Consider the following 27,181-nt stretch of genomic DNA (forward strand, 5'->3'; position numbering starts at 1 on the left):
CTGCATCAAACAGCAATCTTTGATTAGGTGAAGATTAGTGCCCAACCAAAAGTTACAGGTGAAGTTGCATAATATGGTTAATTTTAGATTTAAGGTGTAGGTGAAGGGATGAGCTTTGTATGGTTCTGTGGCTCTGCAGATGGACATTATCTTTTAATTGGCATTTCTAAATGAACAACTATAACATCACTGCTCCCTATAGGATACTCCACAAAATAAACCATTTTAAAGATATTTTCGTGTGAAATTTCAAAACCTTATTACAATATTATGTTATATTTACATTTTTTATAATATATGTTTTATTATATCATTAACGTATTTAATTATATCAAATAATTATATCAAATATGTATTATCATTATTTAAAAATGTATACAATAACATACAAAAGTAAACCTGACAGCTGTAGTCTACGCAATTTTAATATCAAATGTATAATTTATTGGAAATATAAAGGTTAGATCCGATTAAAAGCATTATAAAAAGAGTTAATATCATCAGTATTAATAGCCATATCTTACAAATGTAAGTGTATGGTCAATGTTGTGAGTACCAAACCCACATTACTACATTTTGGGGACAAATTTGTACCCGGAAGTGAACAAAACCTGAGAAATCTGAGAAAACCTAATGTGGAGGTTTTGTGTTTTATGTATTGTATTAATGTTTCATGTGAAACTTGGATGTTGCCATTTTGGCCAGGACTCGATGGAAGAGATTTTATTTCACAAAGGGACTTTTTCAAAACTTTTGTACCTTTAATAAAATATTTTAATAAAGAGCAAAGATGTCAATTGTTCAAAGTTGGCCATCACTGCCACTACTGTAGTATTAAAGCCATACCAGTAGGTGGAGCAAAAGAGATTAGTTATAGACTGCGCCCTTATAGGGACTGATGAGTAAACTCTTCAACCGTCTTCGAAATGTATAGTTCAAGCTAGAATCACCAAACTAATACAACTTTTAAGAAGTTAACGTTTAAAATTAATGCACACATTAATATGAAGCTTTTTTTGCTAGGGTTACAACGTTGACTTTCAACAGTATGGAAACAAACAAATCATTTATCCGTGTAGCCTATGAGCTAACGCTAACGTTGGCTGCGATTTCAGACATGTCCTCATTCGTGTGCCTGAATGCGAATGATGACATTTTGGGCCATTAAACTTTGTTTTGGAAAAGCTCTTTTTGATTTTCATCAAATTACTAGGTCCCAAACAGATGTCACCCTAAAGCTGTTTTATGTTATTCAGATCCTGTTGATATCCACTCTATGTATCGCTCATCCTGTTGTTAACATTGTTCAGATGTGTTGTCAGAAGACATTGGACGTGCAGTGTTTGTGATTTTCTCCAGAAATTTAGAAGTAATATTATTTATTTCCCCCTTTAATCTGGGGGGGGGTGCGTTTCATGATTAAATATTATATATAGCAAACAAGCGGGTAAATGAAGGACATATAAAACACGTGAGAATATTTATCACTTATGAATTTATGACTGGCATACCCTGGCGAATTCCACCTTCATCGTGTTAGAAGAACACGTGCTTCATGTCATGTGTCTGGGCCGTGTGGAGCACATGCACTCTCATGCTGGAAAGACGAAACCATTTGAGACCACAACATGGGTGACAACACATGTGTTTTTCTTTGTGACATGGTCTGATCCTTTTCTTCAATAGGTGAAAGACATTCGTGTGAAGTTGTCCATTATGATGATGGAAAAATGTACTGGTAAGTACATTTGTGCATTAGGCAGACCCCAAAGCGTCAGTGCATTCAAGCTACGCAAATGTAAACAACACTGAAGCACTTCCTGTTTTAAATCTTGTACGTTGCCTTTGATAAAAAAGCGAAACCTATCCTAATAAAACACCCGACTTTTGCGATGATAACGCAAAGCCTTATTGAGCTAACTAATGTTGTTGTATGTCCATTGTATGTATGTTCATAATACCTAAACATACGGTAAAATAATAAAAGAAACGATTAGCCTACACAAAGGCGTTTCGGTCTTCACCATTTCATTTATTATCATTTTAATACTTCCCAAATTTCATGCGTCACTTTGAGAGGCGTTTACGTTCTTCATGTCCTCATAGGTCAGAATACCCCCTGCCCACGGAAGTGGGACGTTCCAGTCAACTACTCAGTTCATTCAAGGTTTGCTCGGCACAGACTAGAAGCTTGACGGTGATTGAATCACTATGCTCCACAGTATAGAAACTAATAAAGATGTCCGCTAATATTTGAGAATAGGCTTCAACTTCCTTAAACTGTAACCCGTGACGCAGAAAGATGAACGCGGAAGATACTTCCAATTGCACGCACAAAACGTGAGGAGACGCGATGGACAGAGAGCGGCACCGGACACGGAGCGCTTGCAAGAGAACCGGTGCGCAAAGTGAAAGCGCGAATGTCCTGCGCTCGCTCAGCGTAGCCAACATTGACGATGAGACAATGGTGGACGATTTGGACAATGTGAAACATGGCAATCTTGAACAGCGGTTAATGGCACCGCGGTACAGCTTACTTCGTGAAGTTGGTAGGGGCAGCTATGGCGTCGTCTATGAAGCCATTGCCCGCAAATCTGGAGCGAAAGTGGCGGTAAAGAAACTGCGCTGCGACGCGCCTGAGAATGTGGAGTTGGCGTTGGCGGAGTTTTGGGCTCTCACCAGTTTGGAGAAACGCCATGAGAATGTGGTGCAACTGGAGGAGTGTGTGCTCCAGAGAAACGGGATGGCTCAGAAAATGAGCCATGGCAATAAGCGATCCAAGCAGTATTTGAGATTGGTGGAGACATCTTTGAAAGGTAATGTGTTAATAGCACTGTCATTTTATGCTTTACACGTATGAATTGTTTTATGCATGGCTAAGAGGGCGTTTGTCGTGGTTTAGACTGAAAACAACTGCTTTTGTTTGACTTGAAGTTGTTTTTGTTGTGTGACAGTGCACTCATTTAGTAGCTGAGATCAAACTTATCGATATATCAAAAATCCAAACGACCTTCGATATTTCGTTGCGTTCAGGAAGAAAATGACCGAAACACTGTTTGTCATTAAATTGTATGCGTCACGTTTCATAGATGACACTAGGCCTTTGTGCCTTCATATTGCGCATGTCTGTGTGCTACATTAAGATTGTTTACATTTTACATGAGGAAGTGGCCAATGTCGGTCAGATTTGCCATCCCCCACCTTCCTTTTTCGGTTATGAAACTCTTGAGGTTGGGGGTGGGAAGGGTCAGAGCCTCTGGACACCATATTGGTGCAAAGAAGGTGGTTTGAAGCACGATTTTCTACATTACAAGTCTCGTTTCTACTCTCATATTACAAAAAGTGAGACTTTTAGGCAGATAAGTGAGACTAATTGGATGACACAAATCGTGTGTGTGAAACATGGCATGTCTCGTTTCTTTGATTGTTTTCAGATGCAGTTCTTGTAGGTTGTCATCGCTGCATGATATGCAAAGTGTTGCTGAAGAACAAAGCACAATATTCCTCCTGTTGATATTTAACAGTGAAGTTTAAGCCGGAATAGGTGGGATCTTCATCATATACACTGGAAATATTATGGAATAATATATAATGGCCTAATATCCTTATAGGACCAAGACATAGCTTTACTTTTAAAGGGCAGACGTTGTCTTCATTTACGATGAAAAGGTACTTACTACAAAGTGATTTTCAAGTTGTGAAGACTGAAAGTTTTTCTGTGGTTGGGGATTTTTGTATAAACCCCTTAAGTGACTCTGCTTGTCTGAATGCATTTGCTTGAGTGACAGTAAAAGTCATTCAGTTTTGGAATAACTCTTCAATGCCACGACAAAGAGGTTTAACCTCTTGCGTCTTTTGAATTAAAAATGCTTTAAAGTTTAGACTAAAATAACAGGTGTTGCGTTTGGTGTCTGTTAAAAAAGGGAACTGCTGTAGGGTGTATTTAAATGGTTTCCTACCAGTTGTCTTTACTTTGTGTCCAGCACAATTGGAGAACATCAACAAATGCCAGGCCACTGTAATTAATGACATTAAAGGGATAGTTCACTCAAATTAGACAATTCTTTCATAATTTACTCACCCTTATGTCATTCCAAACTTGTATGACCTGCATTCTTGTGCAGAACTCAACAAGAATATATTTTAAAGAACGTTGTTAACCAAACAACATTGGGCACCATTATCTTCTGCTGTATGGACACAAAACCACCAAGACATTTCTCAAAATATCTTCTTTTGTGTTCCACACATATACAGGGTTTGAATGACATGAGGGAGAATAAATGATGACAGAATTTTTTATTTTTGGCTGAACTATCCTCTTTAAATCCTCTACTTCTGTACCAGAGTTGTACATAATGTTTCTGAAATGTTTTTGCCTATATGAATGCTAGTCCAGTGAAATGAGAAGAAACATAAACTTGTCCAAACTGGTTCAGCAGCAATCCAGCTTCTGAATCTGATGACAAAGCAACGCTTGCCTTAACCAACCCTGAAAATCAATAAGCAGCTATTGCTTGTATAAACTAGGGATGTGCACGAATATTCGAATATTCGATCCGCAATAACTATTCGAATATTAAAAATGCTATTCGAATATTCCTATTTTTCATAATAAAACTGCGTCACCACAAGGTTAAGTTACAGTTACAGGAGACGTTAGAGTTGTCACGTCTTATTTAATGTTTCTTCACTTCTTCTGTAATGATTTTTGAATGTACAAGACTGGCACCTTTTTCCATACCTAAAAGCAAGAATTTTCCTTCTAGAAGTTCAAATAGGGATGTCGCCTTCAAGTTATAGCCTGTAAATAAATTTGCACGGATGCTTTTTTGGTTTGTTTTAAAACGCGCTGTGATTCCTTACCTTAGTTGAAATCAATAGGCCTACCTTATTAATTGATGCAAATCCAATGCAAAGCTAAACAAGACAGACACTGACCGTGAACGACAAAGAAAACAATATTTATATGCGTGCTGATCAGCAGAATATCTTCCTCAGATGACGGTCACATAATCAGGGAATCAAGCACTAATGGCTCCGTCTTTGTTGCGGGGGTATTTTTAGGATCTTAACAGTCGGCATGAGGTATCAAGCCCGTTTACTTTATTTATTATCAACATTATAAAGTAAACAATAAAGCCAGATATTCTCGTCAGATCTGGGTTTTGTTACCGGGAGTTAGAGAAGAGTAGCGCGTTGTCGGCTTGTTAACCGTCGGCTTGTTGAACAGAGTTTCACCAGAGGAAAATAGACCTATATGCTTGTTTTTCTTATCAAGAACATGTAAAACAAAATAAACAAGATGACCATATATCACAGACTGTCAATATATGTTGTGTTTTGTTCGTTTTGTTTTGTCTGTTTTCTTTTTGTATTATACCTTTCCGCGCAGGTTTAAATGCAGTTTTATGTATTTTTCCATTTTTTCAACATAAAAAAACAATATACAGGATATAATATTAATGCATTATGAAAATTTAATGATAATTATAAGCTTGATGTGAAATTGTGACTAAATAAAAACGTAACAAATTACGTCATTATTAACTTGATTTAAATAAACCAATATTCGAATATTCGTTTTTTATGAGCTAAAATATTCGAATATGAAATTATTGAAAAATGCCCATCCCTAGTATAAACAATAGTATTTAAGTACTGTTTTGAGATTTTGATGTTCAAGATGATTTTAAGATTCATGATTTTCACCTTTAAATGATCAGCGGTCTCCAGTAAAAATGTTTAAAAAAATTGTCAAAATGATTGTAACACTGAAGTTCAAAATGGCTGCTTATACAAAAGCCAACACTTCAGAAATGAATGTTTATCTTTTTGCAACTTTATATCTCTAATGTTTATTGTTCACTTTTAGGTGAGCGTGTTTTGTCGTGTCCAGACGAACCCTGCTACCTGTGGTTTGTTATGGAGTTCTGCGAGGGAGGGGACCTAAATCAATTTATCTTGTCCCGTCGTCCCGATCCACACACCAACTCCAGCTTCATGATGCAGTTGAGCAGTGCTGTGGCTTTCCTGCATGAGAATAACATCGTCCACAGAGACCTTAAACCGGATAACATCCTCATCTCAGAGCGGTCCGGTGAGCCCGTGTTAAAAGTGGCTGACTTCGGCCTGAGCAAAGTGTGCGCGGGTCTGGCCGCAGGGGTACGGGACTCGGAGGGGGGCCGGGACAAAAATAAGAACAGTGTTAACATTAACAAATTCTGGCTGTCATCTGCATGTGGTTCGGACTTCTACATGGCACCAGAGGTCTGGGAAGGACACTACACCGCCAAAGCGGACATTTTCGCTCTAGGGATTATCATCTGGGCCATGATAGAAAGGATCACGTTCATTGATGCAGAGTCGAAGCGGGAGCTGCTCGGGACCTACGTGCGACAGGGTTCTGATATTGTGCCTGTTGGAGAGGCACTGTTGGAGAACCCAAAGATGGTGCTGAGTATTCCTCAGCGCAGGCGCTCTCATATGTCGGAAGCTCTTCGGAAACTTTTGCAGGACATGTTGGCTGTGAATCCTCAGGACCGACCGGACGCGTTGGAGCTGCACAGCAGGATGGGGCAGGTCACCTGTGCTGCGTGAACTTTGACCACCTCACACACAAACACACACACAGGTGCGCTTTTTCCATTGAAAATTCTTTATGCAAACAGAAACGGCTGCTGTTTTTTCTCTCTTTATGAGTTTGATTTTACCTGTTGAGCCACAAGAAACAAATTTATAATTAAAGCGGCCCTAACACGTGCGGTTTCTGCCAATCTCATATCAATCTTGAGTACCTATAGAGTAGTATTGCATACTTCGTGTCTTCGAAGAGTATTTAGTTTGATCACATTTATAAAAGATAGATACAGCTGTACGATTTTTTCCGAAAGCATACGGTGCGTGCGGGGGGGAGGGGTAGGCTGAACTAAAGCACGTGCGCTAGGGATGGGCGATATGGCCCTAAAACTCTATCGCGATAATTCCTGGTATTTGTTGCGATAACGATAAAAATGACGATATATCCATAACGCCATCCACCGCTGTTTTTTGCGTCAAGTGATAGTAGCTGCATGTAGTCTAGACCCTCAGAAAAACAAATATTATCAAAAAGTAAAACTTACCCCAAATCAAACAGCTCCTAAAATATACCTACAGTATTTTTGTAAATATAAAATATAATAGAGAGATTAGACTTCAAAAGGTTGTAGTAAAGAAAAGTTAAATGAACTAAAGCTCAATAAACACATCATGTCATAACTAAAACTGTATATATTCTATTGTTGGGTGGAAACGATCGATCGCATCATGCTGTCAATCACTCTCTCTTGAACTGTGTGAACCTTCTCTTCTCACATCTGTCTTATGACTCGCGCTACAGAAAGAGAACAGAAAAATGCGGATAAAAGAAATCTAATTAAATAATCCATGCTTTTATACGCTCATAAACGTATTTAAAATAACGTAATACAAACTCGCATTTGTACTGTATGTAAACAGGCAGCAGTGCTGTGCACGCTGTGTCGCTATGAAAGCACATGTGGGCGCGAGCTGTGCAAGGGACGCTCCGTTCATCCTGTATATAACAGGCAAGAAATCATATTAAACAATTTGCGCACGCGCGCATAACATCTAACGAATGTTTAAATAAATACTTTTAGCCCAACTAAATGTTGTGGTGTAACGCATTATGACTATCAACGAATAATTAACAAACGAATTAAATAAAACGAAAGTGAAACTAAACATTAACTCGCATGCATCTACAGTGCCAACCTAAACGAGATTTAGAGCTCGTCTTTTAGTGCAAACTCTTTCTCAGCTTCACGTCCGCCCTCCGCTATACCCGTTTTCGCTTCACATACTCATATGAATGTGACTCACAAAGAAATACGTCATCAACTAGAATTTATCGTTTATATCGCGGGAAGACTAATTCCTATCGTGTGGGGAATTTCTACCGGTATATCGCAAACGATATAATATCGCCCATCCCTAACGTGCGCACCCATTGCCAACAAAACACAGACATCAGTTTCAGTCACCGCATGCGGTTCATGTTTGGCATCTTTTAGCGCTGGGACGGCTCCATATATCAGTTTCAAACAATCTCCAAATCCAGCGTTATATCCACCGTTTATATAACATTCATCACCCAAATGCAGTGAACAAACAAACACCTGAACTTCGCGAACGTATGCTCTCTCTCTCTCTCTCTCCTGCACACAAGTAAAAGTGACGTCTGCACATGCTCCTTCTCCTGCTCTCCTTGCTGTTGCGTGTGCGTGCCGCATGATTTTCCGGGAGACTTGTCCAGTAAGGGACTAAGAAAAATAGTTACGAAACAGTTTTATATGTTCGAAAAAAACTTTCCGAAACCTATACGATCGCTGGGGGAGTGTATCGAGCACAGAAATACTACGTAATACGCCCAACTAGGGCTGTGACGGTGGCAGTTTTTTACCACCGCAGTGGTAATAGACAAATCGACCGCGGTGGTGCGGTGGTTGAGAAATATATATTATTTATATAAATAATATTTATATTATTATATTTGCTTGTAGCAACCACATGACGAGTGGAAGAGAAATATAGACCTTATTTAAATACTTGAAATTGTTAAATACTTGAAATTGAAATATGATATCTGAAATAAATGAGGATGAAACATCCGTCAATGTTTAACGCGCAAATCCATCAGTGAAACGGCACACTACAGCATATAAAACATTTAAATAAACATCAGTAAATAATGAAAACTTAAGTGATATAAGAAAGCTAAATACTAAATAAAAAAGCTCTTGTTGCAGTAACTTCAGTCAGTGGCGTATTAACCCTTACAGTCCTTAACAATTCCATTTGAAACAAACTGTTTAAACCTACATTGGCTTTCCTATTCAGATTGCCATAAAAACTGTAATTTTCCAACTCGTTGTTGTGAAACTTACTTGTTGACATTGTCCAGATTAAAATGTGTAGAGCTGCACTAAATGCGAGTTCAGAAGATGTGCACAGGAGCGCAAATGAATAATGTCTCTCCGCAACCGCGGCAAAACCTGCACGCGCTCCGACACTAAGCAAGCAGGTCATAGCCAGTTTTGATTTTACGTATCTGTTCATTTCACAACAAGATTCATTGCAAAACCCGCAGAATAACCTGGGTTTTGCTGTGCAGGCCCGCGCTCGAACGCACCAACGGAAACGTATGCCAATAATTTCTGTTAATGTAAAATCTTTTAAATAAAACCATCCACAACTGAAAGGCTACAACTAGCAATAGTTATCGCAACTCTCATATTTATTACACCTATATTTGTCAGAGTGACGTGCACTACCACCGGTGGCAGTTCTCCACCGTCATGGCACTTTACCACCGCGGTGGTGCGGATGTCACGGCCACCGTCACAGCCCTACGCCCAACTCGTTTTTTGACAAGTTGACCATGTTAAGCATGATTTAACATCGTAGCACATTTAACATCGTAAAGAAGTCAGAATGCATGACACACCGTTGCAGCACCCCTTTAAATGCTCTTTGGAACTCCTAGACCATTTTGCAAGACGTAAACAACACAGGACCAGAAGATCTTCCAGAAACACAAAACAAATGTTAGAACATAATACAAGTAGCAGAACATTTAGTTGGTTAGACTAGGTATGTCAAAATAAAAATTGGTTTACGTCTTGGGCAATTCCAGAGTCATGGATGTGACATTTTCAGTCAACATTTTGAATATAAATTCTCAGAGAATGTATTTATTACCAATATATTGAATCATCTGTCTTTATTTGACTAAACCCCTGTTGATAGAGTCCAGACCTCAGAAACATGTCAGTCCATGTACAAGTTTGAAAAATGAATGCGTTATTATGGATGTGACAAAAATGGAGCCTTAAAATACTTTGCAGGACTTCTGTGAATAAATCAATAATACCCAACAAATGAAGTGATGTCTTTTTTAGACCGCAAAACTTTATTTTCATGGGCCCATGTAGGACCGTTATGGATATGACAATTCTGTTATGGATGTGACAGTTCACTTACAGTATCTGACTATGGAAAACTATGCTTTAAAAAACTTGGAGACTTCACAGGGGAATTTAAACCAACAAATACATCTATCAGTATGGTAAAAATCTTTGTTAAAAACTTTATCTTAATGTTGACATTTGCATGGAATTGCCATCTCGCTTTATGGTCTTTTTGATTCGAAGTCCATCTATACTTCTATAAGCACCAGCATCAACACGAGAACATGTTTCTGGAAGGTGTGTCAGTGTTGTATAACGTCGTCTTTGTTTTAGAAATGCCCACTGCAATAAAGGAAGTTCTGTTGTGTAGGTGGCTCAGCATACTGAGATTCGAATACTGCACATTGTTTTTATGGGAATAGTTAGTATTTATCTCGCTTCTCTGTAAAAGTGTCATCTAATTTGACCTTTTTAATTTCGCTTTTATGGTTCTGACAGCTCTCTTGCTGTCTCAAAACATGTTGGCCTGGGTTTTCTAAAATTATACACATTCATATTCCAATCCATACAGACAGTGTTTGATATGACTCATTTAACTACATGACTTCTTGATGAGAAATCCTGCTCGCCTGCTCTAAAGAGCCTCTGTTGTTTTTGTAAGTGCATGCTGGGATAGCTGTTACACAACTGCACCCGTTCACCACCACCCCACCTCTTAACACTCCACATATCTCCCTTGCGCTCTTTCTCTCTCTCTTTCCTATGGCCTTTGCCCTAAGGGACAATTCTCAACCGGCAGACCAGGTGACTGAGAATTGCTCCTAGTCCTAAAGTGGAAAGCAGGTTTGACTGTTTAACTGACAGTTAACTCTTCAGTTCCTTGCAGAGACCAGAATTCTGACAGTTAACTCTTCAGTTCCTTGCAGAGACCAGAATTCTGTCTAATCTTTCACCGTTCAGCACTCCGTTATATAGGGGAAAAAATACTAGTGATTTTCAAGATTTAAGTTGGACTGGATCTCCACAGTGGTTTATAAGACTATAGACTGTTTTGTATTTGAACAGCTATACTGGTTGCGTATCACGTATTTGTGTAGAAGGCATGTAAGCTTTGGGTATGATGGTCTGAACGTATGTAACGGGGGGTTATCAATTAGATGGGGGTGCTGTGTTTCAGGCATTATGAGGACATTACAGCTGTCTGCTAGTCTTTTGTTCACCATCCCCCTCTCCTAACATTGCTGCGCTCAGACAGGATACCGTGAGGATAATTTGCTCTCAGACTGTATGTGGGGGACGTGAGCGAGAGGGTGGGTTCAATCCCGAAACGGCGCATGTTTGTTCAGAGTGACTGCAGCGGGGCATTCAGTAGCTTTTTCTGAGTCAGCACATTGTTTGAGCTGCAGGATACATGGAGGGGGACGGGGGGGGGGGGGTGATGTGCTATACTGTATGCTTTTGAGAGGCTTAAAGATCAAGCTGTAGTTTTTGCAGTGCTGAGTAATGGAAGATAACATGCAGAGATTGTGAGATTTTTGGATGCTTTTTTAATGCGTGCAAATCTGTTTACTCTATCAGCAATCTGATGGGATTCTGACCCATTTGGGAGCATTACGCAACACTCCGCCAGCCGACATCACGTCACCACTGTGCACGCTTTTAGCCACAGCCCTCACAATGCTAGAAATGGTGTTTTTCCTTTTTTCAGTATTTTCTCTCTTTGTTTATTCTCTGTTCTTTTATTTTAGCTGTGTTGCACTTCTAGCTGGTAATGCTAAAGCTGTAAAGTCTAAGCCAGTGATTCTCAAACTGTTTCGTTGTAAGACCCCCTTTGTGTAGAGTGCATCACTTTGTGGTCCCCCAAATAAAGACTTATAATCTTAAACTTAGAATTTTAAGTAAACCATAAACATATTCAGTTATACAATACTAACATCAATTATTTTGGTTTCGTGTGCTTTTTTCGGATGTTTGATTGCATAACATTTTTGATCATTTTCTGAGTAATTATTTAAAGGACTGTTTTGTATTGATATGTGAAATGTGATCTATTTACTTCTTTTTTTTTTGTAGGCTTTCCCTGAACAGAACAGAAGGGACCATGATGCTTGGAAAACTGTGAACCTTCCATCGCTGGTTAAATGTGAAGAGTACAAAGTGCTGAACTTCAACACCAATTGAACACATTTTGCAACAAATGGATTTTTCAACTGACTATTGTTTTTTTGGTTACGGTAGTGATTTAGGTAGAATCGTCAGTAATGTCACAAAGAGTGGTGTAAAACAATGTTGTTATACAGTGATTACAATCAAACTAAATCAAGCAAGTGCTTTTATTAGTCTTAATAAAACTTCAAACTTCTCTATTTGGAGATTTCCTAGTTGCACATTCTCCAAACAGACGTATTTCAGTTATTTAGTCAAGTTACTGCAGAATGCTTTTTTCAAAAGAAAAGAACATTTTGATTTAATCAGAAGTCATTCGCTTCTTTGTAACCTTTTGTTAATGTTTGCTGTCTGTTAAACAAAAACACAGATTCATTATCAGCAGTTAAAAAAATACTTGAGCTCAGTTTCTAAAACAAAGAATATTGACAGTACACAAACAAGGCACTTGACTACATTTTTGCTGTATTTATGCATGCTTACTAAATGGTGCAGTCAATGTCATCCGTGTCAACATGCTCACGGTCTTATACTTGGGTCCATTTAGTTGATTTTACTTGAGTAAATCTACAAAACTTGAACATCTTTAGCTACCTTCTGTTATACCCCATAGCTGAAATTTTAACTTTTAAGCCTTGTTTATTAATTGGCTATAAGAATTTCCATGATCTTGAAAGAAGCCCAATATTGAGATTTTTGTTCATGATTGCAGATTGAACCTGGTGCCTTGAAGTCTAATCGTATAATGGAGATTTAACCTGAGATTTTTTTTTTTTAATTTACAGCTTTAACTTTTTAACATGCAGTACATTCTTTAAGGTTTTAATAGTGGAACACTTGTGTGCAGTTGAAAGCTTTCAGTACCAGTTTTACATTGTGTGAGATTATTTGCCCAAAAAGATTTTGTTGACTTTACAAAGCCACTGGCATTCATTAACAAGCAGTGTAAAAATCCCTTCTACATGACACACCCAATTGTACGGTTTTGTTTTGGAAATTATACATTAGGATGTTTTTTTTCCCAAGTATGAATTATGGAACCATTTAGAAGTGAGTTAGTTTTTTTTCCCGAATGCATTTCCAATATTGAACAGTGTTTTATAATGATTGATTTTAAGTTTAACAATATCAGTTTTTGTTAGATTTTTACTTAATGTTCAAGTTGGTGTTGTTCCTTGAAGGATGGGAGCAATTTGCTTTTATTTTTATAATATCCTGACCTAAACTAAACATCATAGAGAATACATTGGAGTGTGTTTGACTGTTTATGGGTTGGTTTTTGCCTGAAAGTTTGTGTGTGCTAGTTCTACCTCTCTTGTGTTTTAGTAACTAATTCACTAAATTAACTAGCAGTGCTTTTGTGTGTGTTGTTTTTAAGAGAGACAATGAGTTCATGTTTTCAGATGTTTTTATTTATTATATATATTTTGTTTTTGAATAATAAATCTAGAGTTTCAAATTATTTGACTAGTATTTTAAACTTTACTTCCCTGAATCACTGTCTGCTGTGGAAGAAAAACAAAGCTTTCGAGGTCGTTTTTTATTCACTCTCAAGTCCAGTGTTTTAAGTTGGAACTTTTGGGACTGCATTGTTCTTCATTTAGGGACAAAATGCTTTAGCGTTTGACAGCGCTATCCGCCTGTCAGGAAATGTTTGTTTACAAATGACTCTGGTTTATTGTCTGTATTTCTTTTAATCCACGTCTGTTATTTCTTTTCCCGAAAGGCATTTTAAATGATTGTATCTCTTACGAGGATCAAATATTGTGTGATATTTAAGAACCGCAGTGGTTCTCAGACCTTTAAAACTAAAGTTGGAGAATGTTCTGCCATTTTTTTTTTGTCGGTTTGAATGTTTTGGAAAGCTTAAATGGAATTTTTGTCACCAGTCAAAAGAACCACAGTATTAGACTGCCCTTGCACTGAGTGTCTCTCTCTCTAAAAGTAAACAAAGAACAATACAAGCTCATGTTTGAACGCCTTTTACCCATTTCCATGTTTTTCTTCGTATTACTCGTTGTTTGACTGTAAACACGTCTATGCAACCTCTTAATCCCTGACTCTGTGATGCTGCTCTGCTAAACTAGCCTCCTCAGAATATTCTGTCTTTGATTTTTGGTTCATATTATGACCGTTGTTTTTTTGTGGGGCACTTTGTGCATTTTGTTTTTGAAAATTGGACCGTTTTTGTAAGGCTTTTTTTGCTAAGCACACTAAAACTGTGGGAAGCTTTGGTGTCAAAATCCCTTTTGATTTGATGCTGTTTTTGTTTAATAAATCATGTAAATGTGTAAAATGACTCTGTGTTTTAATGTTTCAGGATATGACATATTTCACAGAACACTTCCATAGTGCAAGAATGAAGAAAGGAGCTGTGCGTATGTAATGTCTACACCACTAGTGGCGTCAAATGGAATTACAAAAATAGAGATGTTTCCTAAACATCCTTATAGACAGCATTAGTTCAGTCAATGATACCAAGCTGAGCCATTTGTTGTGCAGTTAAGCAATGCATATAGTGTTATATGCATGCTTCCGCCCTATGCCAAAACAGCAATACGGAAGTTATCACAGTCTGGCTACTAAGTACTTTTATGATTTCTGTTGTCTGGTACCACAAAAGGCGCTTTAAACTAATCGGTTCAGACAAGATAAACCCCCTGTTAAAACAAAGTGATCACTCCTGTAGACTACTGTTATCCATTGTATCAGGCAGTCATGTGTAAGGGGACATTTTGTTCTTGTTCACAGCACACAAACACCTGCTTGTGTCCAAAGACCAACAATATCAAAACTCTTGTTTTATGGCCTTAACCAATTGTTAGTTTCACAGCACTGGTGTCTAAATAATAGTTCGATCAATATTCTGTATCTAATAAAGCTAACAGGTCTAATTGCTTCATGATTGCTACATACTTGAGCTCAGAGTGAGGTGACAAACAAACAGTCTTGAAAAGCGCAAGGAGACACTGGGGGTTGGGTAATGTTCAGTCTATGGATGTGGTATGTACTGGGGGAGGTCTTGGTTTGTGTGTTAGTGGGATGGTAATGTGTGGGGGAGTCTTTGTACTCAATGACCCCGAGGAAAACAGCTTTACAATGGAGGTCATTACATAACTGTATGCGTGTGTATTAGAGACTGATGGTTTGGTGGTTGCTGATGCTCAAATCCAAATGTTCCCTATTTTATTTCTGAATGTCATTTCAACATTATCAGGTTATAATGATAGGGTACCACTGTTTAATAAACAAGAAACTGATGTGTATTTGTATCATCATCTTTAAAATATTTAATGGATGTAGTTAACAGTGATATAGTTAATAGTGGTTATACTGTTTTGTAATATAATTTCAAATTAACATTCTGATTGAATTAGCCACATAAAGCATTATATTCAGGATAGACTTTTAGTTTGCTCAGCTCTTGCATAATATATTGACCGGTTTGTTGTCATTTGTCATTTCAAACCTGTATGACTTACTTTCTTCTGCAGAACACAAAAGATATTTTGAAGAATATTGTTAACCGTCAGTGTCTATTTTTTGAATGAACTTTCCCTTTAACTATTTTGTCAAAACATTCATGTTGAATAATTTATATTTAAAGGACAATTCAATGAAAAACATTTTATCAGTGTGCAGGAACAATGTGTTCTGCACTACAGTTAATCTGACAGTGTCTTATATGTAGGCTTTCTTCGCCCAGAGGTTAACACATACCATTAAACATTGCTAGACTGTTCAGGCAGAGGGTCCAATTCATTAGTTTAAGCACTTTCTATAAATTTGACGGGTACTTTAATCCAAAGTGATTTAACGTGCATTCTGGCTATACATTTTACATCCTGGCATTTGTTTCCTGGGATCAATCCTATGATTTTGGCATTAGTGCCACGTAAGCAACAGGAAAGATGCATTAACTCTATCTGCAGGTGACATGGGATACACAGCACAACCTATTTTTTTCAGGATGTTTTGGGTCAGATCTGTCCGAAATATTTCTAAAAGTTTGCAGTACAATGCAGCATCATGAATGATGCTTCACTGGATTTAGATCACTCTGGGGCATGAGTCAGAGAGTGACAGGAGAGTAAGAAAGAGGGTAAGGTCATTAACACTGGGATGGTTAGATGTAAAATAATGGCAATAGCTACTGTTGTTGATTATAATCTTATTTTTTATAAAAGAAAGTTAGATGACATGTCAGCATAAGAAATCATGAAAAAACGGTAAAAAGATAAGTTGCACAAACAAAAATGTCTTGTTTTGAGGTACTAATTATACATACTTTATTCCTTGGGAAAATATTGATTTGGGATTCACTGCTTGAGAATTAACAAGTCAAAATATTTGGTTCCCTGTCATCTCTTTTCATCTCTCTCATTGAAAGTTTCTAAATATGAATTAAAATGGAACTTTAAACGGATACAAAAAATACGATTTGAACTGTACTGTAATTGTATGCCGATAAACAAACTGAACACGCAGCCAGTGAATCATTAACAAGATTGGAGACCCAAGACCGAAAACTGGACAAAACAATGTTTTACACTGTGATTATAAATACATCGTTCAATTAAATCTAGCCGGCACTGCCCCCTTGTGGTGATGTCGGAACGGCATTTGTCAATGTGGGTCAAATTACAGTAGTGGTTTTAAGGCATCTGACTCACAGAAGCCATTGACACATGTCACTGCTGTGTATCTGAGCTGTTGAAATTGAAGAGGGGGGTTTAAAGTTATAAATACATATATTTTATATACAACAAATCAAGCGTTTGATGACATTCAGACTTTCCAGAGTGGTGTCCAACAGAAATCTACCGCTCACCAATTAACGTTACGTGGTTTATAAACGATCCAGCCAAGTTGAAACCGACAAACAAAGAAAAAGTAAACAACCGTCGCACTTTTCATTGTTTAGTAAAAGTAAAGCACTTAGTACCACTAGTTGACTGGTTGATACGTCACATGTCTCTATATCAGCTGAAATCCAAACGCGTTTGGGCAAGACGGGAATGTTGCTCGATCAGTGAGCCCCGCGTAAAACTAATACGCAACTTGATCGAAGTGGAAACGAGTGGAGTGTCACGCTTTGCCATCACACCCCTCTATCTGCTCACTCACTCCGCCCAGGAACCGTCAGTTTCTAGAAGGAAGAGCTTAGACATTAAAGAGAAACGCGCTTGTGTGTGCCAGCTGATCAGAGTGAAGATGGCAGAAGGAAAACTAGGAGCAAACATTGGGGGTAACATCGGCGCGGGAGCTGGCATCCTGGCCAAACGCTTTCAGAAATCAATGAACCGCGCTCAGGAGAAGGTAGGTGTGGTAATAAAGTTCAGCGTGCTGTCCTGTGCAAGTTATGTGTTTGTGGGTGCATATTGATGCTTGAATAATATATATTTCATTCCCAAAGAAAAACGCTGCTTAGTACTCAGGGTTTGCTACAGTTAATATAAGTTTGAGTTGGGTAGAGCTGTTTGAAATGCAGTTATGAGAGCACACAGAGTGCCACTTCCTGCCCTCAACAACTTCCTCCCTGGCCTCTATCCTCTCATCTTGATTTTAGTGTTTAGTCTTGCAGTGGCCTACAGTTTATAAACTTACACAAACAATGTCCTTGTGTTTTTATTGTTGAGAATTCAGTGGAACATCCCACCGCAAACAATCCTGTCATGAGGAATTGCTGCAATGCTTTAAATATACAGTAAATGTGAAACCGCCTGTTGAGTCGTTTTTTAGGGGCCATACAGTGACGGCTCTTGAACCTCTATCTGAAATCATTTCATTGGTGTGTGTGTTTGCCTTCAGGTAATGCAGAAGTTAGGGAAAACCATGGAGACGAAAGATGAGCAGTTTGAAGATTGCGCTACCAATCTGAGCAAACAGCAGGTACTTGTTGTGACAGTGTCATTAAAGAGGAGATGGTATTTTCAGTCTTTGTTTTCCCTTAAGCAAGTCACAGTCCGCTGTACATGACAAGTCTGTAAAATGACACTGTTGTTATTTAAAGGGACTGTATCGGCTTAGGTGTATTGTATGTACACTGATAAAATCATTATTGGACTTGCCGTTTCATAGGAAACTCCACCTTAAGAAAATGTTTACATGTGACTCAGACGTGAATTCTTTCTTTCAGTCTTTCTTTAGTCTACTCTATTGTTTAAGCTTGGGTTGTCAACCTTTTCTGTCCAGGGACCCCCTCTCAGCCAACCTAGGGATACCCTAGTATTAAAAGTTACATTTTCTTAGTAACATTGTATAATAATTTCCTGAAATAACATGAATATGGTATATATGGGTTGTACATATGATGATGAATATATCTGGTCCATGGACCCCTGGTGCTACAGCATACTAAAATCCGTAGGCCTGGTTTCACAGACAAGGCTTATCTTAAAGGGGTGATATGACACGGCTAAAACGAATATTATGGTTTGTTTTAGATGTAATGCAATGTGTATACACGATTTAAGGTTCAAAAACGCTGTATTTTCCACATACCATGCATGTTTGTATCTCCTCTTTGCCCCGCCTCTCTGAAACAAATGATTGGCCAGTTAACCAGTGCGTAGTGATTGGTCGAATACTGCAAGCGTGTGCCGGTAATGTAACGCCTCTTACCATATTTGGAAAATCAGGTTCCAAAGCAATTGTACTGACAGGTACACCCAACTTACTTGCGTATACATTTGGGCGGTCTTAGTCAACTCAAACCACGAACTGACGTGGATTTGTGGGGGTGTGGTTACACGAGGCGTTTCAGGCAGGTCTGGGTGAGCATTCGCTTTTAGATAGAATGAATCTTTTGTTCCGACACTTTAATTTTTGCAATTTTACGTGTCTAATACATGCATGGGCAACTTATAACACACCAAAGACACGTAAAAACACGTGTTCACGGCGCGCCATATGACCCCTTTAAGCCAGGACTATGCATTAGTTAAATAAGGATATTTAAGTTGCTTTTAAAAAATGCCTTAGAAAAAAAAGGCATCTTGAGACAAAACAATGGCAGTCAAGGGGTCAATTGAGGTCAATTTATTTTCAGTTAAGACAGCTCAAACATTCAGTTTTGTCTGGGAGTATTGTATCCCTAAACCTTGTCTGTGAAAGTGGGCATTAGTGTTTGTAAGCACATAAGGAAACTGCTTTCCTTTACTTCCCTACTCATTTTCTATTTTCAAACCGATGATGAAAACTGAAAGTTTTCCATTTCCTATAAGATGCCTACTGAAGCAGAGTAGAATGAACATTCTTTCTCAACATTCTTCAGAATGCCCTTGAGTCTAAAGGTAACATTTTTCGAAACGACGAGCTTCATGGAAACATTTTGTTTTTGGACAACGTGTGGTTGTTTTCTTTTTCTGAACAGGCAGATGGAATCAAGCTCCATAAGGATGTTAAGGCTTACTACAATGCAGTTAAAGGTACACTTTTAATATAAGCAAGCATGTTATAGCTATTCTTATATGTATATATAAATGTTGAACTTCATGTCTTTTCAGCATTTTTAAACAAAAATTAATAACAGTTAATAACAGAAATGTTAATTTATTATACTTTATTCAGATCTGGAGAAAAAGTTATATTGATTGAAAAACTGAAAATAATGCAAATGCAAGTTGTCAGGTGTGATGAGGAAATTACACTTTTTAACACTTTCACAGCAGTTAGTCTGTAGGCTGCGAGGTGAGAGTGAGTGGGCTGCTGTGATCATGAGATGAAATGACACAGATGGTCCTGCCTGTGTTTCTCTGATTCAGGTTTTGGAGAACTGAATGTGTGTTATTAATGGAAGTGAAAATGCTCATTGTGTAAAAGCCTACAAAAATAGTCAACATTCCCTCTTAAAGGGGGACGTACTACCCATATGTACAATTTTGATGGAAACAAAATTGACCAGACTTGTTTGTGTTTTTGTCGTTTCACCTGTATTTGGCATTCAAATAGGATTTAATAATGTCATGACTATCTGTATCTACACTACATGTCCCTGTTCGACTGTCTAATCGTTTTTTTTTAGGTTTACAGACTATTTATTTATGTGATAGATTTCAGGTTCTGATCTTTTTTTAGACATTTTCATTGCTTGTTGTGGCTATCGTAATACTCCATAATCCTCAAGAGAGGATTTCATAATTTATTGTTGATGCAGTCACACCTCTATATATTCCCGACAAGTCATTACAAGTAACATAGACATTTGGGACTATTGCCAAATTGAAAATTGATTTCAAAAGAATACACAGTCACCATGATGTATTGTTTTCCACTCTTTGCTTTTCAGCGATGCATGAGTCGTCCAAACGCCTGTCCCAGACACTTAAAGATATATATGAATCAGACTGGGATGGTGTAGAAAACCTGACTTCCATTATGCAGGTAAGATTTCTTTTAATGTAGATTTCATAGATATGATCCCTTTTCTTTTCCTGTGTTCAGCATGTCTCTGGGTTATATTACAGTGTGAGGATCTTCTTTGGAATGACTATGAGGAGAAGATGAGCGATCAAGTTGTTAGGACAATGGAAAATTACACCGGACAGTTCCAAGAAGTCAAAGTTTGTACATTAAAGCAACTAAATTCCCAGATTGCAAATCATAACATTACAACATTACACAAACCACATTTCCTTATCACAAGCATTCCTGTAACTTTAAGAGTTTATTGCAGTTATTTATTCAATACCCTATCATAAAATATATTGCATGAAGTGTTATCACATGATGATCTCATTGATTCAAAAATGCTACTTGCTAGCAAGCACAGCATACAGGGTAGTGGGAGTTTTGTTAAAATGTTGTTTGTTGAAAATGTATCTGTTTGTGGAAGCATGTTCTTTCGAAAGTGTTTATGCATGTTGGGCTCTTGCAGGAAAGAGTAGCCAAACGGGGAAGGAAGCTGGTGGATTATGATTCAGCTCGCCATCATCTGGAGGCCCTACAGAACACAAAGAAGAAAGACGAGGCCAAAGTAACCAAGGTTAGCGAACATCATTTACTCACGTTTGAGTTGTTCCAAATCTGTATACATTTCTTTATTCTGATGAACACAGAGAAAGATATTTGGAAGAATGCTTATAACCAAACAGTTCCCCATTGATAGTACGAAATTTTACTTTATATTTTTTTGTTCTGATGAACACAAAAGAAGATATTTTGAAGAATGTAGGACAGCAAACAGTTCTGGGGCACTTTTGACTTACCATTGTAACTCTTCCTATTATGGTAGTCAATGGGGTCCAAGAACTGTTTGGTTTCAAGCATTCGTCCAAATATCTTTACAGTTGTAGTTTAACTAATTTGGTGTTGATATTTGGTGTTTTTGGTCCACTCAGGCTGAGGAGGAGTTCTATAAAGCACAGGAGGTATTTGAAGACATTAACAAAGAGTTGAGAGAGGAACTGCCTGTTCTCTATCAAAGGTTGGTACAACATAAGGATATGTGTTCAAGTTAAAAAAAGTCCCAGTTTCGAAAATCCTGAATTTTAACTTTTCACAATTTAATAAAAGCCACAAGTTAGGATCCAGTCCTAGAAGTTTCTCAACCAAAAGATATAGCTGTAGTACTGCGATGGATGCTTTTAATATATACTGTGGTACTATTGAATGCTCTCTATACTCAAATACGAACATAAAGTATATCAGAAAATTGAGTGACGTTACCATAATAGATATTTAAAAAATATGTTTTCTGTACACGTTTAAAATGCACTTTTTTGTAATGGTTGTTCCTTCTAATAATTTAAATTTTTGCTGCTTTTAGCCGTATAAGCTGTTATGTCACAATGTTCCAGAACATCTCAAACCTGCGAGATGTCTTTTACAAGGAAATGAGTTCGGTAAGAATGCCTTTTCTATCTGGGTAAATTATGAATATTTAGTGTGTGCATTGCGGTTATGAATATATAGTATGTGCATTGTTTCTCTTCTGTTTGAAAAACTCTCTAACAATGGAGCACTCTAAAGTATGTCTGTGATGACCACCTGCAGGCATACTATGCAAATTTTGATGCTGAAAATGTGAATCACCTTTTGTGTTACACTGTTATACTTTATTTTAGCTCTTAACTTCAGATTCCTTTCTGTATTTGTCCTAGTTAGACTAATACATATATTGAGTAGATAAGAGGTGAATGTAGCTGATTGATGGATAGATTTGTGTTTTAGTTGAATCATGACATTTATGATGTAATGAAGAAGCTTGAGAATCAGCATTCCACAAAGCCCTTCATCATGAAAGCCCTTAACAGGTAAAATCTACATTTATAAATGATTTCTGCAGATGCACACATATTTATATATTCAGTACATTTACTGAGTATAGCTCCCCAAAAATATTTGGACACTTTGACCACACTAAATTAGTTATTTGTTTAATTTTTTTTTATATTATTATAAATTATATATAATTTTTATAGCGCTTTTTACTATTTGAATTGTACCAAATCAACTTTACAAGAAAAAGCTCACAAAAACCATGTTAAAAAGAAAAGCACATGTCAACGGCAGAGGTCCACCTGCTCGTGATTCCCGTACTGCGGGAACTACACTTCTCTCTGTCTGCTCCAGTCGCGAGCTTCAGGATAATGATGCGGCCAATATCCGTGCGCTGTCATACCCCTCAAGGCTTGTGAAATGTGTTTATGGATGATCAACGAATTATTCAGAGAGAGGTTTCAAATAGCAAAATTAGCCTACATTTCATTTACATGCACAAGCTGTTTATTTCCTTTTTACATGACAGTGCAACACTGTTACTGCTTTGTAACAATGAAAATTGTAAAAAGCTCTATATAAATAAAGTTGAGTTGTTACTGTTTAGTTACACCGGCAAATCCATCATGGCGGACAAAAATTTATCGCATATGACGGTTTAAATACAGGTTAAAGTTTTAATCCACAATTTGTTCATCTCTGTTTAAAATGAAGTAGTGCAACGCAATTTGAATTAAAATAAAACTAGTATCAACAAACCCTAGATTAGCTTTAAACTCTGTTTACTTTAATCCTTGTTGGTTTAACCCACCCCTAACCTTTAAAGTGATATGAAATAGAAAAAGTAAAGAAAATCAAATACATAGACATACACACATGTATCTATATGCATACATATAGGCATTATATTATATATAGATATATTATATTATAGTACAAAACGCATGGTATTACAAAAGATGAGCTAAAGTGAGCATTATTTTAAAGAAACACAGCACAGGTATAACAACTTTGTTTAGTTTAAATAGTTTGGGTTTGTTTGGTTTGTAAAAAAAACAATAGATAAGGACAGAAGAATTCAGAAATGATGTGGTTATTACTTGTAATGGAAACTAATGTTAAAGCAACACTTTGGAACATTTGCTCACGGGTTCCCCCATGTGGTTGATAAGCACAATTTTCTGTTACTAGTGTTGTGAATACTGTCGCTGTATAAGCTTCCACGTGGGCAGCGCAATACCTGTGAATTTGTTGACTTAGCTGATGGAACAGAAACGATGGAAAGAATGCAGAAAAGTCGTTTGGAAACTCTTCCGCAGGCAGGGGATGGGAGGGGCTGTGTGTACCGACCCAAACACAGAATTTACAGATTGTGGTTGTAGCCGCTATGAGGCTGCTCAGGTAGAAGCGGAAGTAGAATTTGTCCGGTTAAGAGTTGTTCTACCACTGAAATAATTTTAGACAGATTATTTTAAGGTTGAAAAACTACAAAGTGTTGCTTATACTGTTGACTTATTGTGGTGAAATACACACGTGGTTTCTCTGCAAGTGTTAGGGCATCTGTGTGAACTTTATATAGATTTTACACTTTCACCAAAAATAACCACAAGTCCAACGTATGACCAGGTGTTTAGCAGTAATTGAAAAATAGCCCAAAAAAGTTAATTCTGTAAAAAGATCCAGCATATTATGCAGATTCAACTTCGTTGGGGAATTTTATGTGTGGTTAACTGCCCAAATACCTTTTGGGGCCACTATATATTTCACTGCCTAGTTCTTAAAACAGGAAGATGTTCTTTTTTCATTTGCTCTGTTTATCTTTCTCTTGCGACTAGCTCAAAATCTAAAAAGAGAAAATCTGTTACTATTTCTGCTCCAATCCCATGTAACACTGCGTTCCCTTCGGATAACCCAGCCATGAGCAAGCCCAGCATGCCTGACACTCTCACGCACATGGACACTCATTCAGACGCTCTCTCAAAGAGCACAGGAAGCACAACATCTGAAATATCAGACTCTGAGTCTAACTCATTTGACAGCGAACCCAACACACCTGAACGGCTATCATTGTGCTCAGAGGGTGAAGGGGTCAAATCTGAGGCATCTGCTGACCACACAATGACAACTACAACTGAGGAGATGGTGCATGCGAACGGTCAGGAGCATTCGATTCAGAGTTTGGTGTCCAGTGAGCAAGGTGAAGATGAAGAATCTGCAGCATCTTCTGAGGATCCATATGTGCTAGAAGACACCCCACACGCATCTACAGTGGCAGACAGTGAGTTTAAGATCTCATTGGGCGAGGAAGACAAATCCGTTCCTGTTCCTGCTCCTGCTCCTCGACGATCCAGCACCTCCAAGAAAACTAAGGGAGACGAGAATCAAAATATTGGAGGGAGCGAATCAGTTGGGGAAGAGGATGTTGTGAAAGGCCAAAAGGCAGATTATGAAACTCCACCTGGCTTCCTCTACAAGGTAAAGCATCTACTATCGAATGTCCACTGTCATTTATTTGTATCTGGATATGAATATATTGCTTTTGTATTAGGCTATAGCGCTTGAGAGTCAGGACTCGGATGAAGGTATGCTTCTGCAGTTTGAAAAGGAAGATGTGATCCTTGCGTTTGTTGACGATGAAGAAAAGGTGAGACATGTTTCCTAAAGTGTAACTTTTTTCTATAAACTCATGAGCAGCTATACAATCTAAACACTGTAGGCGCTGTTTGTTAGTGTTTCAATTTTTTATGAATCATTTGTTTTCTGAATGATTTTATTAATTGTTCATTATGATGTTTATAGTTACAGAATTATAGTACATTTTTGTATTGCAGCCAGATGGCACTGTCTGGGGTGTGAGAGAGCAGGACTGGATTCAGTACAAGGACCTTACACTTCTATCAGGCACTGTCGATGAGACTATGATCCGGAAAATCCCCTCTGACTAAGACATGTCATGAAGTCTTACTGAGTGCCCAAGATGTTGTAATATGAACTCTGTCTGCCCTTTGTTCTAGACATCCAAGCAGATTTGATTTCTGTAGTAGGCCTATACAATTTTCTTTCAGCTTCCTTTTGTCTCGGGACTACGCACAGCTGCACATTTAGATTCTCTTCTTATTGGCTTTTATGAATTCTTAAACTGAATACTGCTTTTGTGCTTTATTTGTGGTTAAAAAGTTCACTAGAATCTTCAATTTCATGTGCAAGAATGTATCACGAAAAAATTACGAAGCACAGCAGTATGCGTATACTATGCAAAAAATGTTTTTAAATGAAAATGTTTTCTATTGAAATAAGTATTAATGTATTGTCTGTTGTGTATTGGATGAGTAGTTGTAGCTATTCCAATGGTTTCCATGCATGCATCAAGAGTATCATGGTGTGTATGTTGTGTCTCGTATTATTTACAGTGTTAAAGTTTTATGCTCAGCAAGTGATTACCAAGCTTTGTAGAATGTTTACAGGATAAAAAATAGCTTATGTGAGTATAGGCATTTCATAACTGTGAAGAAGTTTTCATATATGAACAAACTAAATAAAATTTCTTGTGTTTTTCTACAATAAAGTTGACAGATGAAAATGTTTTTGTCCAGTGGTAGACTTAAGAAAACCCTGTCGTATTCTTGTATGCTATACATCACTACATGCCAATATAAGAACTCCAACGAATTACCTGAACAATTATAATTCTATATGAACTGATGTCATTTAGTTATGCCTAAATTGCTACAGCTATTACTAAAGCAGTAACCATTGTTATAAAGTATTATGCCAGATGTTTATACGTTTGGCTTACACTCATTACCACAGTTTTACAATATTTTATAGGATAATCATGTTAAACGGTAATGGGTAAAGTGATAGTTCACCCAAAAATTCAGAATCAGAAAGAGCTTTATTGCCGAGTGTGCTTGGACACACAAGGAATTTGTCTTAGTGACAGAAGCTTCCAGTGCACATACAGGTTAAAAAAGTGACATGGAACAGGTGAAAAATAAATATGTGAGAGACAATACACATTTGACAGAAAGGACAATATTAGACAAAAGGACAATAGGCAGTATATTGGATGTACAGATTTTCAGTTTTGGTGCTCAGTGCTCTGTAGCAGCAGTTCATTTTAAAGTGGAATGAGTCTGTGCAATCGGATAGTTTTCTTTAAATTATGATCTGAAGTTATAGAAATAATAATACATATAGGCCATTTTGAAGTTCTGTACATTAAAAAATCCACATTGAACAGTCCTGATATTGTTTAGGTGACACACTGAGGTGGTCTACTCTCATTTTAATGTGGAATGAGTCTGTACAATCGAATAGTTTTCTTTAAATTATGATCTGAAGTTATAGAAATAATAATACATATAGGCCATTTTGAAGTTCTGTACATTAAAAAAATCCACATTGAACAGTCCTGATATTGTTTAGGTGACACACCGAGGTGGGATAAGAGTGTTGTAAAAAATATAAAAACTGCCTAGCAGTTTAAAAACAGCTTTAAAAAGCCTAGCAACCACCTAGCAACATAACTGTCAATCTTTCCCGTTTGGCCTGGGTTAAAGCCTTCAATTGTAGTGCAATTGAGGTTCTTTTTTCAATACCATATATCGTTTTATGGGTAAAATTATATATAAATATATTTAATTTTCTAAATGCATTTGTTTTTTAATTAATTCACAATCGACAGACTGAAACCACGTTCGAAATACATCGCTTTATTTTGAAATCCAAAAAGCCGCTTTTACCGTAATGCACAGTATATGCGCACATAACAAAACCGAGTGAGGGCTAGTTTGACTGTCGTTTTCGAAGTGGCGGCTGGC

General features: G+C 37.5%; 2 protein-coding genes across 2 annotated transcripts; both read left to right on the plus strand.

The window, feature by feature from the left end:
- The first annotated feature begins 2,157 nt into the window (after positions 1-2,157).
- Positions 2,158-14,427, plus strand: stk35l (serine/threonine kinase 35, like). The gene is made up of 3 exons (XM_057338368.1): positions 2,158-2,816; positions 5,876-6,634; positions 12,045-14,427. The coding sequence occupies exons 1-2, from the start codon at positions 2,354-2,356 to the stop codon at positions 6,598-6,600; spliced, it is 1,188 nt and encodes a 395-aa protein (XP_057194351.1). The 5' UTR covers positions 2,158-2,353; the 3' UTR covers positions 6,601-6,634; positions 12,045-14,427.
- A 2,756-nt stretch (positions 14,428-17,183) lies between these two features.
- On the plus strand, positions 17,184-25,938 carry bin2b (bridging integrator 2b). The gene is made up of 12 exons (XM_057338885.1): positions 17,184-17,456; positions 17,949-18,029; positions 19,513-19,567; positions 20,428-20,522; positions 20,606-20,701; positions 21,016-21,123; positions 21,479-21,564; positions 21,907-21,982; positions 22,311-22,393; positions 24,194-24,833; positions 24,907-25,002; positions 25,190-25,938. Exons 1-12 carry the CDS (start codon positions 17,352-17,354, stop codon positions 25,301-25,303), a joined length of 1,635 nt encoding a protein of 544 aa, XP_057194868.1. The 5' UTR covers positions 17,184-17,351; the 3' UTR covers positions 25,304-25,938.
- The last annotated feature ends 1,243 nt before the right edge of the window (positions 25,939-27,181 follow it).

Source organism: Triplophysa rosa, linkage group LG7 (genome assembly GCF_024868665.1).
Source record: "Triplophysa rosa linkage group LG7, Trosa_1v2, whole genome shotgun sequence".
Classification (NCBI taxonomy): domain Eukaryota; kingdom Metazoa; phylum Chordata; class Actinopteri; order Cypriniformes; family Nemacheilidae; genus Triplophysa; species Triplophysa rosa.

Excerpts from the sequence above, each read along its gene's own strand:
- bin2b (XM_057338885.1), top strand. The coding sequence starts at position 17,352 with ATGGCAGAAGGAAAACTAGGAGCAAACATTGGGGGTAACATCGGCGCG. Across the intron at positions 19,568-20,427 it reads TTACTACAATGCAGTTAAAG|CGATGCATGAGTCGTCCAAA; the intron begins GTACACTTTTAA and ends TTTGCTTTTCAG. Across the intron at positions 22,394-24,193 it reads ATCATGAAAGCCCTTAACAG|CTCAAAATCTAAAAAGAGAA; the intron begins GTAAAATCTACA and ends TCTTGCGACTAG.
- stk35l (XM_057338368.1), top strand. The coding sequence starts at position 2,354 with ATGGACAGAGAGCGGCACCGGACACGGAGCGCTTGCAAGAGAACCGGT. Across the intron at positions 2,817-5,875 it reads GGTGGAGACATCTTTGAAAG|GTGAGCGTGTTTTGTCGTGT; the intron begins GTAATGTGTTAA and ends GTTCACTTTTAG.